Source organism: Podarcis bocagei, assembly GCF_964188305.1.
Source record: "Podarcis bocagei genome assembly, chromosome: 13".
Taxonomy (NCBI): domain Eukaryota; kingdom Metazoa; phylum Chordata; class Lepidosauria; order Squamata; family Lacertidae; genus Podarcis; species Podarcis bocagei.
Window position 1 is genome coordinate 42,294,483 of NC_138138.1, and position 18,073 is coordinate 42,312,555.

The 18,073-nt window shown below is 48.8% G+C and overlaps 1 protein-coding gene across 1 annotated transcript; it reads left to right on the forward strand.

Moving 5' to 3' along the window:
- Window positions 1-797: 797 nt before the first annotated feature.
- Window positions 798-9,250, forward strand: LOC308570896 (cardiotrophin-2-like). Its single transcript, XM_081165958.1, has 3 exons — window positions 798-1,114; window positions 3,350-3,492; window positions 6,847-9,250. The coding sequence occupies exons 1-3, from the start codon at window positions 1,099-1,101 to the stop codon at window positions 7,303-7,305; spliced, it is 618 nt and encodes a 205-aa protein (XP_081022084.1). The 5' UTR covers window positions 798-1,098; the 3' UTR covers window positions 7,306-9,250.
- Window positions 9,251-18,073: the final 8,823 nt, after the last annotated feature.

An 18,073-nucleotide genomic window follows, 5' to 3' on the forward strand; every position in this document is an offset into this window, starting at 1 on the left:
AAGGTCATGGCAAGGATCCGCTTTAGGGACAGGAATGTGTGCGGCTGAGAGAGGAATGTGCTGCGTCAAAAAAGGAAGAATCTGAGCCCGGCCCCAGACAGTGGGACGAGCGGGCCTTGGCTCTCTGCCCCTTCCACACCCTTCCGATTTGGCCGCCTCAGCCCCGGGGGATCCTCTCTTCATCTCCGACTGCGGCTGGGAGACTGATGAGCAACATGTCCCACAGCTGCCCAGCAAGGCCCTGCTCTTTCCCTTATCCCTAAACTGCCCCCCAAAATTGGGCAGGCCTGGTGGCAGTCGTGGGCTAGGAAGACGAGCCCAATCCTCCCAGACAGGTCCAGTTCTTGGTTGGACTAGATGACCCCTTACCAAAGAGAGAGGACTGTCAGAGGCAGCTGCTGTTGCCCCTCCTCAGCAGTGGGTTGGTGGTCTGGGGTCGCCCATCCCACGCCACCTGGGCGTTGGCAGCTGCCCAAATCGTCCAGCCCCATCTGCCAGAGCAGAGCCTCACTGGTTGAACCAGCAACCTACAGCCCTGTGCAATTCAGAAAGGAAAATGCCCTCCTGGCTTTTCTTTTCATTTCTCCCTCCTTCTCTTCCCAAGTGTGCAGGAAATTGGAGAGATTTCACAATCTGCCCCTCCCCTCCCTCCCTCCCTCCTCACCCCCAGCCTAGTGTCTTAGGAGCAGGAAGCAGAAATGATGCTTCCCCCCCCTTCCTCTTTCTGTAGGAGGTGTTTGCCCACAGAGGGGAGGGGAGGAAGGCTGGGGAATTTCAGAAGATGGGGACAACACCTTGGCTGCATATAAAGAGCTGTCTCAGTGGGGCTCATCAACCAGCAGCAGCAGGAGCCTCAGGGCAGAGGAAACCCACAACTAGTGGGCATCAGAGAAAGGCAGAGAGAGGTCAGGACCAGACATTCAAGCATCCTCCACTTGGGGGCGGCAGAGGTGATTTCAGAGAGCAGCGGGATACCCACATCCTCCACTTGGGGGCGACAGCAGCCATTTCCTGGAAGGAGCGATACCTTTGCCAACCATTAGGGGGTGACATAGAGAACTTGGCATTTCCGCTGGGATTCAAAACCGTGAGGAAACCATGACTCTTTCTCTGGGTAAGTGCAACCTTCCTTTTCTCCAAGTTGGTCTAATACATGCATGTGTGTGCTTGGATTTTTAGGGTGTTTTTTTTTTAGAGGTGGGGAAAAAATATTGAGGATTCTACTTGTTACGTTATGGCTCTAGTAACCGCATCACTTTTTTTTGTTAATGTTGTGGATGCAAGCTAGCACTCTTTTCTCTTTATTTATTTCATTTTATCCTTCTGGGTTGTTCTCCCCTGCTCACCCTCAAAACAACCCTGTGAAGTAGGTTAGTCTGAGAAACAGCGACTAAGTAAGTCACCAGGTGAGCTTCATGTCTGAAATGGATTTGGTCGTCCACAGTGTGTTATGTCTGCATTAATACGTTTGTGTGTGTCTTTGATTCTTTAATGCCAAATCATGCTAAGACATGAAGAGGGTTTTAAAAATTTTTATTTATGATTTTCAGGTTTATACATTTCAATAATTTTACAGCCATTTTAACATTTCAAAACCTGACTTCCACCCCCCTCTTTCTGCGGTTCCTTAAATTTATTTTTAATATTTTCTGCATATCCAAATTGACTTAATTAGTTCGTTTATTCATCTACTTTAAATATATACTCATGAAACTGCAGGTTATTACAATAATCCTGCCAATGTTCTTATCTGTTGGCAATATGTCTGTATATATTTAACAAACCATTTCCATTCTTTTATTGAAAAAAGTTTGTTATCTTGATTTCTTATTTTTCCGGTAAGTTTTGGCATTCCAGCGTATCCCATAATTTTTTGTATCCATTCTTCTTTGGCTGGCACTTCTTCTTCTTTCCATCTTTCAGCATGGACATGAAGTTGATTATGTAATTAGCCCTTCCCTTTCCCCATGGCAACACAAATTAAATATTAAACGAAATATAATTGCTACCCTTTGCTTCCATTCTTACTTATAACAGGACATTTACATCCCGCCCTGTCCTTCAAGGAGCTTAAAGTAGCATAGAAATAGTTTGCGCCCCTGTCTCTTTTACATTGTATCATCATTGTAGGTCAGGCTGAGAGAGTGATTTGAACCCTGACCTCCCAGGTCGTAGTCCAACACTCTAACCCTGCAGCGCTCTCTGTCTGCCAGGGCTGGCCCACCCAAGAGGTGGGCTGAGGAAGTGGCAGGATCAACAGAGGCGGCATCCTCCAAGGAGAGTGTTGCCCGTCGTTGTGGCAGCCAAGGCTGCTTGCGGTGCGCTCCTTGCAGGCTGCATCTACTGCCTCCCGCCACTGGCTCAATGTGCAGGTGCACCAGCACTATGGCGGCCAACCCGGAGCATCACCAATGGCAGAACACCTGCGCCATGACAAGGAGAGTGATGGGGAAACCGGGAGTGTAAACAAGGCGCTTCCTACAACTCTCCTCGATGTGGTCCAGGCATCTTGCCATTGGCGACACTCCAGACCGGTCGCCATAGTGCCGGTGTGCCTGTGAAATTGTGGTCAAGGCGGTGGCAGCAGCGGGTTTCTGTAGTGGCGGCAGCAGCAAACCGGGAGGCCCAGCGCTTTTAGTTTGGCCTCAGGTGACAAAACGTCCGGGGCCGGCCCTGCTGTCTGGTCCTCGGAACACAGGCCACACCCCTCTCCCTAGACACCCCTCATTGGCCCTGCCAGCTTCATGTGGCGCATGCTTTTGCCTGGCTGGGATGTGTCCCTGAACCCTGCCAACGCCTCTTCCTTGTCTGACTGGAGTCTAGAGAGGGGCGTGTGTCGGAACGAGCGAACTTAACATGTGTTGCTCTGCCTACATTGACCTCTGGCCCCAGGGAGGTGGTCCAGAAGGAAATGTGGCCCTTGGGCCCACCCCTGCTCTAATAACCCTTACAACCACCACTGGCTCTATCCTTTACGAGTGCCCTAAAACCCATGCGTCGCTTCCTAATGGCAGGACTATGTTCCTGATTTGGATGACTGCGCAGCCCTTGTGGGCCTTTAAAAGCCTCAAACTGGCCCTGTCTTGACTCCCGAGGTTAGGAAAACATCGACCTAATGGAGATCTTCAGGCAGATGGGAATGGCCGGCTCAAGGATGCTGCCACATTTTGGGAGGGAAGTTGAACTTTGAGCGAGCTTATCTCAAGACTGAGGCAACGGGAGAGACAGGAAGCGAAAGGGAAGTGGAAGCAACGGTGGTGTGGAGCCACATTCAGAGAGGTGGGCCCAATTTTAAAAAACCCAACCCTGCGCCAATCCTGCACTGAATATTCATTTGGTTCCTTTTCAGCCAGAAGTCTCCTCGTCATTTGTGCAGGCCTGGTCCACATCGTCTCCCCTGACCGGGATTCATCTATCAGCACCATCATTGGCCAGACCTTCAACCTGGCCCGCCTCATGAAAGCCAACAGCACCGTCCTCCTGAACACCTATGTAAGAGCTTTGCCTTTTTTCTGGAAGAGCGGCTTCTGCGTATGCTTCGCAAAGGTTGTTTCCCTTTCCAGCTATTTCCCAATAATCCCTCTAGTTCCTCAGAAGCCTATTATCTTGTGGGCATTCCTCAGGAGGCAGCTTCCTCATGATTCCCCACTTTCCTCTGAAATCCGGTGTGTTGGGTGGGTGGGGGGTGAGAATTTCCCGAGGGTTTTTTGTTTGTTTGTTTAACGTTATACCTTCAGTTCAAGTACTTTGCATGAGCAGAACATGCCACCTAGAATGTAACCCAGAATCCTCTGGATTACCCATAGCAAGGGGGTCCTTAATGGACAAGCAGCAAGCAAGTTGAAAGTCTAAACATATATATATTTGTAAGTATGTTTGTAAACTACCTGCTCTGTTCCAGACCTATATTCTGCAAAAGAAAAGAAGAAATAAAGTGAGGGCAGGATTATGCAAAGTAGGCAAATGAAGCAAATACATATGTATTTCCTTATTTCTGCCAGTTCTGGCATGACAGAGAGGAAACTATGCAGGGCAGTGGCGCTGCTGACATCTGAGAATCCTGCTCAGAGCCACCGTCCCTCGCAATGCTTTTAAGATTTTGCCTGCATCTTTTCCAACCTTTCCTTGCAACGTTAAGAACTAGAAGCGTGCTTTCTCATAAAAATGAAAGGTTGAGATTCTGTGCCCAGGACCAGTTCCTGAATTTGGTTGCAGAACTACACAACACATCGGATATATGATCAGCGTTCTTTGGTATGGAGGACACAAGGCCCCCTTTTTAAAGTCAGGGGATATGTTTGTAGTAAAGTTATAGGAGGCTCTTTGGGTAAAAATTTCCAATGTATCCTTGGGACGTTTTTATAGGTGAGGCTCAAATCTCCATTACTGTCACCGAAGCTAAAGACTTAAGAAATGACTAAGCCAAGGTTTATCTAGTTCAGCTTTCTCCTTCCAACAGCACCCAGCCATATAAAGGTAAAGGGACCCCTGACCATTAGGTCCAGTCGTGACCGACTCTGGTGTTGCGGCGCTCATCTCGCTTTATTGGCCGAGGGAGCCGGCGTACAGCTTCCGGGTCATGTGGCCAGCATGACTAAGCCACTTCTGGCGAACCAGAGCAGCGCATGAAACGCCGTTTACCTTCCTGCCAGAGCGGTACCTATTTATCTACTTGCACATTGACATGCTTTTGAACTGCTAGGTTGGCAGGAGCAGGGACCGAGCAACGGGAGCTCACCCCGTCGTGGGGATTCGAACCGCCAACCTTCCAATCGGCAAGCCCTAGGCTCTATGGTTTAACCCACAGTGCCACCCACGTCCTACCCGACCATATACCTATGGAAAATTCACAAGCAGCTCCTAAAGGTCACAGCTCCATCTGACTTCATTGCTTGCCCCCGGCATTTGTATATGCAGTATCTGTGTATTAAGGTGGCCGGTTGCGCATAACCAACACAGAGGGTATGCATAACTCAAAAAACAGAGGGTGCCAATTTGCACAAAAATGGATATGCCAATTTATAAGTGTGCATGCATCTTCAGAAAGAATTGCTATAATTTAAATTGAAGCATGACACGTCTCACTATCACATTACAAGCTGGACTGAAGCAAAGCTTAGCTGGTTAGAGCGTGGGGATGATAATGCCAAGGTTGCAGGTTCAATCCCCGTATTGCATTGCAAGGGGTTGGACTGGATGATCCTCAGGGTCCCTTCCAACTCTACAATTCTATTCTACAATTCTATAATTCTGTGAAAGGGTTTTAAACCTCACATGTATAATCATTGAGGGATAGGGCTTGTGGACCAAACTGGGCCCATGAAACCATTTCCCCCCAGCAACACCCACTTGCTTCACACCCGGTGTCAGGAGCTGTACAGGTAGAAAAATGGCTGTCGGTGCACAACCAAGAGCCTTGAAGTGCTAGTGACTTTGGGGCTTCAAAGTGCCCAATCACCTGCTATCATTGAGATATCAGGTGCCTTCCACTTGCTGAATTTGGCCCGTGAGGCTGGGATCTCCTAAGGATCTGGCTCCCCACTTCTGGTGTAAATGCTCTGTGCTGGAAAGAGGGCAAGTGGTCTACTCCTTTCCCTCAAGGCAAGACCAACAAGCTCCATGCCTCCCACCAGATCAAGCTTAAGCCCTGCAGGACTCAGAAGTGCTGCAGACTGGGTGCCAGTCCTGGCAACGTAACCAAACAGGCTGTGCCCGCCTCAGGCTACAGGCTAAAGGCACCCGCAGCCAAAGCAGCACTGAGCCCTTTCCCTTCTGGCGGATCCAGAGCAAACCTGTATCGCCAGCAGGAAACAGCACGGAAAGGTTGCCCGCGGCTGCTCCATTGTTCTCGCAACGCTTGTTCCTTGACTTTGCAACATGATCGAGGGAGAGAGGAGTCACTGGTCGCTCCCCCCCCCCCGCCAAAGCTGCAATCGAGAGCGCAAATCTCCCGCTCTCCGGTGGCCGCTCCTTCGCCTTTATTCTGATCCCTGCACGCAGTGGCTGAGTGCCCAAAGATTTGCTGTGCCCTGCTTCCCGCAACCTGCCTGGGCACAAGATGCCAGATGTAGGGAGGTCATTGCAGCCTGGGCTCTGGCGCGCAGCCAAGCGGCCAACGGCATCCTCGTAAGAAGGGGGGGGGGACTCAGGTGGAACTACGGCCGGCTGATCTGGGGAACAACGAAAGGCCTGTTTTTGTTGGCCTTCCCTGCGAGGAATTCCAAAGGGATGAAGTTGCCTGGTACTGGTGGGCACCACCCCCAGGATTTCTGAGAAGTGACGAGGGCGCATTTCGCAGCAGGCACCCTCAGGTCCACATGCACGTCTGTGGCTCAGAATTGTCTTTGAAAATTGTCTTTGAAAATTGTCTACCTTTTGGGTAGTGGAAACAAAGGAAGTTGGCTTAAAATGAGCCGGGTCATGGGTCCATCGAGCTCAGAAGCGCTTCAGAATCTGAAGCAGGAGATTTTCTCAGCCCCAGACTTTCCTGGAGATGCTGGGGATTGAGCCCGGAATTGTTTGCATGCAAAACACATGCCCCGCCACTGAGCCGTAGGCCTTTCCCTGAACTGCCGGTGGTTTCCCTGGAATACATTTCCCACCTCTGTCTTCCTGTCCCATGCCTTTGGCAGAGTCTCGGCAGGTTTTCCTGGCATGTAGGTGCCAGGGGCCAGCAGCCCCATAAAAACGGAGCGTGTCGGGAGACAACACAATCTTTATTGACGGTTATTTCTCCAGCGCATTCCTGCGCCAGCTTTCTTCTGCTTGGAGGTTACGGGTGATTGAGTGGCGTACAAATCCTGTTAAATTGAAAAACACAACCTCTCTCTTTCTCTCTGTTCCCAGCTGAGTCACCAAGGCAGCCCGTTTAGCGACTCCGGCTTCGATGCCCGGAGGCTGCGCTACGAAGGGGTGCCAACGGCCGCCATCCCATTCCTGGAATGGCGGACCCTCAGCCACGTCAAGCGTGTGGAGAAGAATTACGAGGCCTACACAGCCTTCGCGGAGTTCCTGCAGCTGGTGCGGGACGACCAGTTTGAGCTCAACCCCACCAAAGTGGAACTTCTGGATATGCTGAAGGTGACTCGCTTGCGCATCCAAGGCCTTCTCAGCAACTTGACGGCCATCATGTCTGCCTTGGGAGCGCCGCCCGCCGCCGTCACGGACCCCCTCATGCTGGAGTCTGTGGAAGCCGACACGTTCGAAAAGAAAGTCCGGGGCTACGTGGTGTGCCACACGTACAAAGAGTGGATTGACAGGACGGTGAAAGACTTCTCTCTCCTCGCGGAGAAATTCCCAGCCTAAGGATCGCTCAAGGAGTAACTCCCAGGTTAAAGGGTTCATCTGTTCTCCTTGCCGCAGATTTCTTAGGGAAGCAGGCGTAGGGAGAAGACAGACGCAACACCCACAGGCTGGTGGAGAAAGTCTGGAAGTGCCCTTGTTGTGTCCAGTCCAAACTTTATCTATTTATCTCCAGAGCTGAGCTCTGGAAAAAGCAACAACTCCCTCGTCAGGTTTTCAGTAGAAGCCTGTGGTTGTGCGTGGTGCTCATTGGCTGCTGCTCTCCTGTGATGTCACCAAGGGCCTCTCCAGATCATGTACTAAAAAAAACACCTTTCCCATTTTAAATAATAATAATATGGCAACAAATGATAAATGCATAAGAATGTTTATGCAGCATTTTAAAAGGTGTGTTTAAAAAGACAGACAACCTACCTGCAAGTGTCAGTGAGGAGGAAGGACAAGGCTGTTGGTTGAACATGATTGGCTGGCAGACTTGCCTGTCACTTCAGTTCTAAGGCCTTGGTCACCCCAAGTTCTTTAAGTCTGTCTTCACCCTATGAGGTCAACTTCTGCGCTTGTGCTCAGCGAGATCTCTTGCATTTATGCTTCCTGGTTTTGCACTTTGTCCTCTTGCTGGGGGTGGTCTATTATTTTCAGTGGCAAACAGGCAGGCATACACGTAAACTGAGATTAATATGATTTCAACTCTACTGTTACAGTGCGGGGGGGGGGGGTGAGAGAGAGAACTAGATCTGTCTACTGATCTGTCCATCCATCCCAGCCTTTTCCAATTTACTGCTGTTCAGGTGTTTTGGACTGCAATTCCCATCAGCTCTAGGCAGCTTGGCAGTCCTTGCAGGGGTTGATAGGAGTTGTAGTCCAAAACATTTGGAGTAGGCCACATTGGCAATTCTGATCTATATACAAGCACATGTGTGCGCGCACACACATGCATATTTATGAAATGATTGTTATTTATGTCCCAGCGAAGTTTGCATGGGTTATTTATGTACTATTTAACGAGGGGCAATGGGATCTAATTTATTCTATTTTGAGAGGGAGAGAGAGAAATTCCACAGAGGGGGTGGCCATTTAGAAAAGGATGGAAAATTACAAAATAGACTGTAAAACGAGGACACTAATAATGTATGTCAATACTCTGGTGCTTGCAACCTCAACACATGGCTGTCTGTGACATGTCAGTGTTTCATATCCATACTTGACACTTTCCAGTGTATGTAATTTACATATTCATCAGTACTTCCTCAAGGAGGCGGGGGCATCACACATAGACATTTGTCACCTGACAGGACCAGCCCAAAACATTTCATTGCCTGAAGCGATGACCGTTGGATCTTATGTCAACAGTGTCAACAGAACAGCGTTCTCCCTTGCATCTTAGGGCGGAAGGCTAGTTTGTGGGGTGTGAGGCAGGCTGCAGGGCACATGCCGTTCTGTCCCCACAACACCTTGTTGCTGCTCCATGCCCTCCAGCATTTACTACCTGAGGCGGTTGTCTCACACTACCTGATGGTCCCTTGAGCACTCAGTGGTTATGGATGATGGGAGATGTGGTCCAAAATATCTAGAGGACACCAGGCTGGGGGTGATGGCCAATTCCCTTGATGAATTTGTGAACTTTGCAGTGCCTTTCAGGCGATGTGAGGAGATAACGGGAGTTCTATCTGAGGTAGCTGTTCACACGTGCACATTACTGCTTGGTTTGATGTCATCCTGGTTAACCACATCCAAAGAGCCCATCAGACCTGGTGGTAGTGAGGAAAAGAGTTATGGGACTGCTGTTATTTGCTCTGTGCCTTAGATATTTGTAACAGCAGTGAGGTATAGCCATTTCTGGGATGGTTGGGTATGTAGGGAGTAAACTCCTGAGGATATGCAGCCATCTTGGGTAAAACCAAGTGGCTTTAAAATAAAGTCTTTTATATTCTTCAAAATTTTTCTCACCTCTCAATGATATAAATTGTTTTTTTTGAAAAAATGATTTTATTTTGTATATTTTTAAATACTTAAAAGAAAGAATGTTGAAAATAGTATATTTTTGGTACCTCAACGATCATCCATTTTCCTTTCAGGATTTCTTTGGATGTATCCTTGCCTTTTGTACATACATGGGACTTTATTTTGTCTAATAAAATCCATGACATTGGACGATCCCGGGGTTTCTCTCTCTTTTTGTCTGTGAAGGTGTGGGTGTTTGGGCAACGGTAGTCTATTTTGGCAGAACTAGGTTGAAGAAGAGCTCAAATTAACATCCAAAATCAAGAGTAAAAATGGTAACACCCCTCCCTGATGTATTTGCCCTGTGATCCTTATACACTGCCTGATTGACTTTCCAAAGACAAAATGTGAGCTGTACTATGCTTCTTGCAAAAGACTGGTGCAGGTATGCAATCCCTAACAAAAGGAGTCTCTAGTCAATTGCTAGTTTGCTGGCGGGATTCAACCACATACCAGAAATTTAGGTTTCATTAACTAAAGTATGTCACCGCAGCGTGACAAACTTACTTAAAAAAACCACAAACTTTTTGCAGTTAGGAAAGTGATGAGGAAATGCACTGAAAAGTGAGGGGCATACAAATGGTTAACAAGAAAACGTCTTAGCAAATCAGCACGAAGGTTTTCACTGTTGTATAACATCCTTGCAAACAAATCAGAATGAGCGCTCAATAACGCCTGGGGATATTCTAACTTCTGTCTAAGCTTTGTGCAAACAAAGCAAATGGAATGGCTCAGTGAACAGGTCATTTGGAGAAGCCCCAAAATTGTGTTTGAGGAAACAGGAGACTTGCTTTCCAGACTTGCAAAATCCCTGTGCAGGTGTTATTAACACGGGAGCAAGAAGTGGCGCTGGGCCACGTAACCCTGCACCTAAATATCTAGCCCTTCCGTCTGGTTCCTGTCTTGATGTCTGCAAGCACAGCTTGCAGAATATCTGCACAGAGGGAGGGACAGTCGCAGTGTCTAAGTTAGGCCAAAACAGTAATAAACAATAGCTTAATGTGGAGCTGGGGAATCTGCGGCCCTCAGACGTTGCCAGACTACAACTCCCATGCTGCTTGGGGCTAATTGGGTGGGAACACTTCCGCCAGAAAAAGTACATACCGTATTTTTCGCTCTATAAGATGCACCAGACCACAAGATGCACCTAGTTTTTGGAGGAGGAAAACAAGAAAAAAATATTCTGACTCTCAGAAGCCAGAACAGCAAGAGGGATCGCTGCGCAATGAAAGCAGCAATCCCTCTTGCTGTTCTGGCTTCTGGGATAGCTGCACAGCCTGCATTCACTCCATAAGACGCACACACATTTCCAGGGACGCGGACTTAGAAAAAATATTGGGGGCCCCGGGAAAGCTCATGAATAATAAATAAGCTCATGAATATGCAAATAAAGTGGCTCCGGCCCTAAATAGGGCAAGCCACGCCCCCCAGCCAGCCGATTGGCTGGCTGGGAGGTGTGGCCAGTCGGGATTCCCCTGTTCTCGCGGGATTTCCGGCAGTGCCTTGGCAGTGGAGGTGGTGCTGCGAAGCAGCGAGGCAGGAGCCCCCGCCCCCGGGGATTCCCTAATCTCGCGGGGGACGGCCGGGGCTCTCCGATTAGGGCGCGCGGCTGGCTGGCTGGCGAAGGAGCAGGTGGGGAGGAGGCGGGGGATGGCGGCGGCGCTCTGCTGGAAGGGCGTCCGCCCGGGATTATTGGGGGGGCTGAGCCCCCCCAAAATTTTTTTTGAGGGGGCTCGAGCCCCCTCAAGCCCCATGGAGTCGGCGCCTATGCACATTTCCCCTTACTTTTTAGGAGGGAAAAAGTGTGTCTTATAGAGCAAAAAATACGGTAGTTAAAAAGAAGTGTGTCCTCAGATGTGGGTCCTGGGTGTGAAAATACGACATGAAATGTCCACAGTTAGTGGCGTAACCCTGGAGTTCCAAGCCGTCATGCTGCACGTATCTTTTGCAGGATAGATGTGTCCGTTGTCCTGCGTCACTTCTGAGGAAACGAAAGTGACAGGACCGGGCGCTTCCTGCCTTTGAAGCAGCTCCCTGGCACTAAAGGAGGAGGAGGAGGAGAAAGTGTGACCTTTGTTTGCTGCCTCTTGAAGGCGTGTGGGGAAGCATGTCAGCCTCTGAGTCCAAGGTTATCTGCTCAGAGACCTGAGTGTCACTCTCCCTCAAAAAACGATTCACACCCTTTCCAACGAATTACAGAGAAAAGAAAGCAATGGACGGGAGCCAGGAATACTGGGTGTTGTCGCTGGGAATGTGTAGAGATTGGAACTGGCTGTTGTGTAGGCTCTCTAAGCCCACGGTGGTGTTCAGTTTCTTCCTTTGTCTCCTCTGCTTTCTTTATAATTTCTAATTCCATCCTTCCTTTACCCCCCTACCCACCAAACGCTACCCCCATCAAGACACGGCCATGGCTGCCCCCTGTTGGATGAGCGCGGGTGCATTTTATCCCTGTTTGCTTCAATCCCAAAGGAAGCAAAAAGAGGCCGAAAGAAAGACCCCACTGCCACAGACAAGCCTCCTGCTATGCTTTGAATGATGGATCAAAACTCAACAGGTGCAGCTCCCCCCCCCCGCCTCTTCATGCTGGGGGATTAAAAAAAAAGAAAGCCAGTTGTATTATTGGCACCTTTCATCCAACCGCCAGAGAAAAGATGGCAACCGCTGGTTTTTGTGAGAGGGAAGGGCTCTATAAAAAGGTTTAAAAAGGCTTCTGAGCATGGATGTGCACCCCGGGTCCAGATCCATGTTTGAGGAGTCGTGAGACAGGAAGCTCTCTAGGCATCCTTTGAATGTCTCATAATTCCTCAGAGTAGGGTGTGCCAACCTCTTTTGAGCCAGTGGGTACATGTGGAATTTTTGAGAAAGTGCTGTGGGCGCCAGTCACAAAATGGCTGCCATGGGAGTACAGTGGTACCTTGGGTTAAGAACTTAATTTGTTCTGGAGGTCCGTTCTTAACCTGAAACTGTTCTTAACCTGTGGTACCACTTTAGTGAATGGGGCCTCCCTGCCGCCGCCGCATGATTTCTGTTCTCATCCTGAAGCAAAGTTCTTAACCCAAGGTACTATTTCTGGGTTAGAAGAGCCTGTAACCTGAAGTGTCTGTAACCTGAAGTGTGTGTAACCCGAGGTACCACTGTGTGGCATAATGGCTGGCATTTAAAAAAAACAAACACAGAAAAAGAGGCAGGCCCTCAAAATGGTGTGGGGATTCCCCCTCCCCAAGACATTTTCCAGGCACCACAAGAGGTGGTTGCAGCCATGGGCACCACGTTGGTGACCGGTGCCTCACTTGGTGCTAATCCAGCCTGACCCAGCCCACGAGGCCTACTGAATGGAGCAAAATGGATGACAGTCATGGAGCTGTTTGGCTCTCTGGAAGCTGCTTGTAAGGATTGTTGTGACAGGAGGGATAAGTCCCGGTGAGACTTTGGCTCCTGGAGAGATAAGGGAAACACTGTGCTTGATAAGAGGCCATGAGGAATAGTGTCAGGAAGCACAATAGCAGGAGAAACCGCAATATGTTTGCTTCTGTTTTGAGAAGCGGCAGATACGATGATGAAACATGTTTATATGCCCGGTATGACTAACAGCATGCTGTGAGGATGTCATTATTTATCCTGGGAAATTCTGATCATGCACAGAGGGTGAAGAAGCCGTAGCTATCTTGTGGGTGGGATTCAATTGCATACTGGCAAATTTAGGTTGCACAATTAAAGCGGATGTGGTGCATGTGTAACAAATCAACTTCCAAACATACACACACTCCATACCTTTTGTGGCAAGTAAAGTGAGGGGGAAATACACAGGAAAGTGTGGGATCACAGCCGCTTGATGCAACATTGTATAACCTTCCTTGCAAACAAATCAGAATGAAATAATAAATAGCAGCTGTCACCTCCCCACATAATTTGCGCAGACAATTCAGGGTGAATGCTCAAGACCCTTGTCCTCTCTCAGATCATTATAAAGAATGATACATCTAGACTTTTATCAACTTTCCCCCGTTTTGATACCCATAAGTCTCAAAGGGTGTACAATCTTCATCCCTGTATAGAAAAATAGTTGTACATGCATGAGTACTTTTCACTTGTAATGTTCGATGCGTGCAATATCTGTGTACATGATAACTGAGCTGTGCAAACAAAAAAGTGTACAGTCTTTCACCAAACACTTGAACAGGTGCAAGCTTGCACCTGTTTCCAGTGTAATGTGTGAACATGCTCAGCTTCACTGGACTCCCTGCTATTCCCCCATCTGCTTTCCCCCTTTTCTTTATTTCTTTGGCCACAATCCCACCATACATTTGAAGCGCTATGATACTGTCATGAACTGGCGGGATGACAGGGAGGAGGAAGAGGATCCTGGCAAGGGGTGTAGCCGGGGACTGGGACACCATGGAGCAAACTGGGGATGGGGAAGGAGAGGTTGGTGTAGGAAGCGCTCACAGAGTGATGGCGAATGACGAGGGGATGGGGGTCAGTGCACAGAGCCAGAGCAGCAGGACTCATCACCAGAGCCAGAGGGCCCCTGTCTCTACAAACATGGCAGGTGCAAAATAATAATAATAATAATAAAAATACAAACATGGCGGGCTCTGAGGTGTGGGGAGAAGTGAGCAGGGTGCTCCAGGAAGCTGAGGCAGGCAAGGGCCAACAGGCCAGCTCTCTAGCTGGCCAGGTGAGGCTCTGGGAGGAGGTGTGTGAATCCTTGGCTGGAGTAGGCTTGGACAGGTGAGGTTCACCTGCCTCACTGAGCCCAGATGCTGCAGTCCATCAGCATGCGAAGTATAAAAGGGCAGCAGAGCCGAGGTGCTGTGTCTCCTTAGCTCTCCATGTTGATGGTCCTTCACTCGAATGTTGCTGGACAACCATGGAACTGGGCTTCAGGGCTGACTGGACTGTTTCCTGACTGCTGGACTTTGGACTTGGCTACTTGGATTGACCCTGAACCTCATTTCCTGACCTTTGGACTTCACTTGTGTGGCTTGACCTTCAGACTTCGAACTTTGGACTTGGCCTACTAACTTGCTGCCAGGTAGGCCAGCGGTTCAGGACAGGACTTTAAAGACTTTATGGCTTCCTGCAAAGACTCCTGGAAACTGCAGTTTGTCAAGGATGCTGAAAGTCGTTGGGAGTCTCCTATTCACCTCATGGAGCTACAATTCCCAGAGTTTCCTGTGAATTCATTGTTAATTCCCTCTAGGAACCGTAGCTTTGTGAAGGGGGGGGGAAGGTTCATCTAGGTAGGGTTGCCATATGTCCTCTTTTTCCAGGGCACGTCCTCTTTTTCATGGGTAGAGTCGTCATAGTGATCCATAGTTAAAAGTAGACGTTGGCAAATGTGTCCTCTTTTCTGTTCTTCAAAATAAGCTTTGTGAGTCCTTCCTATTTAAATCTCTGCTATTCTTTTATACGTCTCTCTGAATGTTTTTTGTTTTTTGCAGAGGTGATAACTCTCACTCAGATTTTTCCTCACTTGGTCATTAAGAACCCATAATCCATGGTGTTTATCATAGAATAGAATTGTAGAATTGAAGGGATCCTGAGAGTCATCTAGTCGAACCCCCTGCAATGCAGGAATCTTTTGCCCAATGTGGAATTCGAACCCATAACCCTGAGTTTAAGAGTCCCATGCTCTGCCAGCTGAGCTGCGCTGGGCTTCCTCTCCCTCTGACACCCTAGAAGGCCTTGGTCCCTTTGCCTCTATTGACCTCCGCCTAAACTGGCGGCCTTTTGGTCTCTAGCGCACATGAGCTTTCCCTCCCCATCCGCTTCTGCTCTCTGTGGTTTTCCTGTCCAGATAATGCAGATCCTCTTTTCTCCTTTCAAGTCAGTTTTTACTGAATCCAGGAATTTCGGAAGCAAGCAGAGGTTGACAAATCCTAGCTGTCTTCAGTGACCAACCAAATATCTGTGGTTACCGGAACCCTCCTTTCCCCAATGGGGCTCCACACATTTGAAATGGAAGTGCAAAGTTAGGGCAAGTTCTCTCCAGCTCTAGCTTGTACAGTAGCTGGGTAGTTCTGCTCCTTAAGGTCAGTGGTTTTTTCCCAAAAGGCAAAATGGGGAACCCTGACGTCAACGTTTCACAAAATGAGGTGTATGTATTGCCCGGAGCAGTCCAAACATCTTCCGAAATCCCGAGGGGCTCCCTCGGAGGCTGCCCCCCCCATGTGAAGAACCTTTTTGGAGATTTGTCATGGAACTAAGGACACAGAGAACTCCTTATCTGGGCTGGCATCCAACAATCGGGTTTATGCAGGAAGTGGCGGGGCTGGTGGGTGATCGGAATTCAATGCGGTGCTTTATAGCTGAAGGCATATTTCATTTACTGGTTCCACTGGGTCGTTGGACGTAGCCCAGGATCTTTGAATGACGCAAAAGGGATATTCTAAAGCAAACAAACACATTCTTTGCCAGAGCTGTGTATAAATTCCATAAGACAAAACCGGGGAGAAAAATGTTGCATCCATCCTATAAAGTTGGCGTGGTTCACTCTGGCATAATTTATTCTTCCTGTTGTGGGGGTTGTTATTATTATTATTTTTAAGGCATGTGAAGAAGTGTTCTGTCAGGTCAGCCTGCTTGAGCTTCTAGCTTAGAATTGCCCTCTGCTATACAGACTGGCAGTGGTGGTTTTTCGGGGAGATGTGTTTTACACGGGGTTGGCACCAGATTTGGGGGGAGCCCATGGCAGCATCCCAGGTCTTACTTGGACCAGAAACCTATAATATCAGAAAATTTCATATATTTGTGGGCCAGGGTCTTACATTTTGGATAACGTAAAATGGCAGTCAGCCACTGTGGATGGGAGCTGAGCTACAACACCCACTGCCGAAGAGCACCCCTGGGGCCTTTAGCCAATGTCCTACTTGGCTGGCTGCTGGCATTGGGCCTGCTTTTACAGCCCCTGCCATAACCTGATGCTTTAACTGAAGATGCTGCAGAAAGAATTGGGACCCGCACTCAAAAGCATATGCTCTTCAACTGAGCTATGGTCCTTCTTCAAAAGTTCCAGCCTGGCAGTGCTGGGACCTGTATCTCCTGTTCTCCTGCTTGTCTCTCTGTCCCTGTCCACTGGAATGAAGCTTGCAAGCTGCTCAAGCCACAGCAATCTGCCCTTCCTCGCCTGAATTCCACCAAGTCCTGCCCAGCCACTTTCAGTCCGGCTATGCAACTTATAACCTAGTTATGTACACACCAACAGTGCCCGGTTTCTTGAAAATCATTATCCTGGGGTGTTGTGGGTTTTTTTTGCCTAGGGTTAGGCGGGCAGTTTAATATTTTGTTAGTGTGAGCTACTAAACTCCTGGTCCTTTGGGATTTAGCTGCCCCTACCTCACCATTGTGTTTCCAGAGTGGGAAGTGGTTGCACAATCTCCCCAGTGTCCAAAAAACGCTTGTGTATGAAATGCTGTGTGTATGCTGCTCATGCAGCAGATGGTGAGGCATGTTTTCCATGCTTCTGGTATATCAGAGATAAGGAACCTATCATCCCTGCCCCATCCTGGGAGTTGTAATTTACCCATTAACAGAACTATGAGTCCCAGCCCCCTTAAAATGCAATTCCCAGGATTCCTTTTGTGTGTGTGGTGGTGGAGAATGTGCTTTAAATGTATGGTGTGTATGCAGGTGTAGTCCAGAAACTATAGGACAACAGGATTCCCAGCCCCCTCTTGGCTTTTATATTGGTTTAGGACAAGCCCTTTTGGGGCAAAGTAACACGGCAGGCAGCATAAATCCCTCTTCATAATGCGTGCATGGCGTAGGGTCAGTTATTGAGCCAGAAGTTGTTTATATGCAAGTTTCAGGTTTTATCTACACACACATAGAGACACTGCTGAAATGAGTTCTGTTCCCTGCCAAATACTGTATTTGCTCAGAACTGCATGTCTCCACGCACAGAGACAGCTGTTCCCTGCCAGTTTTCTACACAGGCAGCACGCACTTCTGCAGTTTTGGAAACTGTTTTCACTGTATTTTGGCACTTGTTTATATAGACCCTGAAGTTGACAGTGGGCCCAAAGCTCTGTAACACAGCCGCGTCGTAGTGAAATACCGCTCACTTCACTTCCACTTAAACGGCGGAGAAAGTTGTTGAAAAATGCTGAAGTTGTTCTGGCTTCCAGTTTGGTACACCACCGCCTAAGTTGGATTCGTTAAGTCAGTACAGTATTTAGGAAGAAGTGTCTGTTTGCTTGTTTATGGGGGTGGTTCAGCTTCTAGGCCAGGGTGGTCCATCCCATGGGCCACATTGCCTCCTTTGGCAGCCAAGACCACCAAAAATACTGGGACAAAAATTGTAGACGGAAGCCTGCAAGCTGGGGGTCGCTTCTCTTCTGAGCTGCTGCCGCCGCTGTCAGGGCTGCTTCGCCTGCCTCGTGACTGTTTGCTTGCTGCCTTTTTTAGTCAGCGCCTCGCTTGCCTGCCTCAGTGGCAGCAACAGTGCCTATCACGGTGGAACATGGAGGGATTTTCCACATGAAGTTAATTGCCGCACCTGTTGGATGCACTTTTCAGCAGAGATAACCGCCGTGCGTGCAGTTCTTCTCTTGCCCTTGGTCCCCTCTGTAGATGAGACTCACTTGCCAGGCTGGAGTTAACATGTTTTCTCCAAAAGGCTTCAGAGGCACAAGACTCTCTGGAAGCCCCACGCTCTGGACTTGACAGCCTCGGCCCCTCAACCTCGACGCACAGGGCTATTTATTAGGCAGTGAGGGAAAGGCACCCTTGGCAGGCCCAAGAAGGCCTCTGACAGAAACAAACCCCT

What these genes read in the sequence shown, in the direction of transcription:
- LOC308570896 (XM_081165958.1), top strand. An exon ending in CCGTCCTCCTGAACACCTAT is followed by an intron (nt 3,493 to 6,846) that starts GTAAGAGCTTTG and finishes CTCTGTTCCCAG; the next exon opens with CTGAGTCACCAAGGCAGCCC.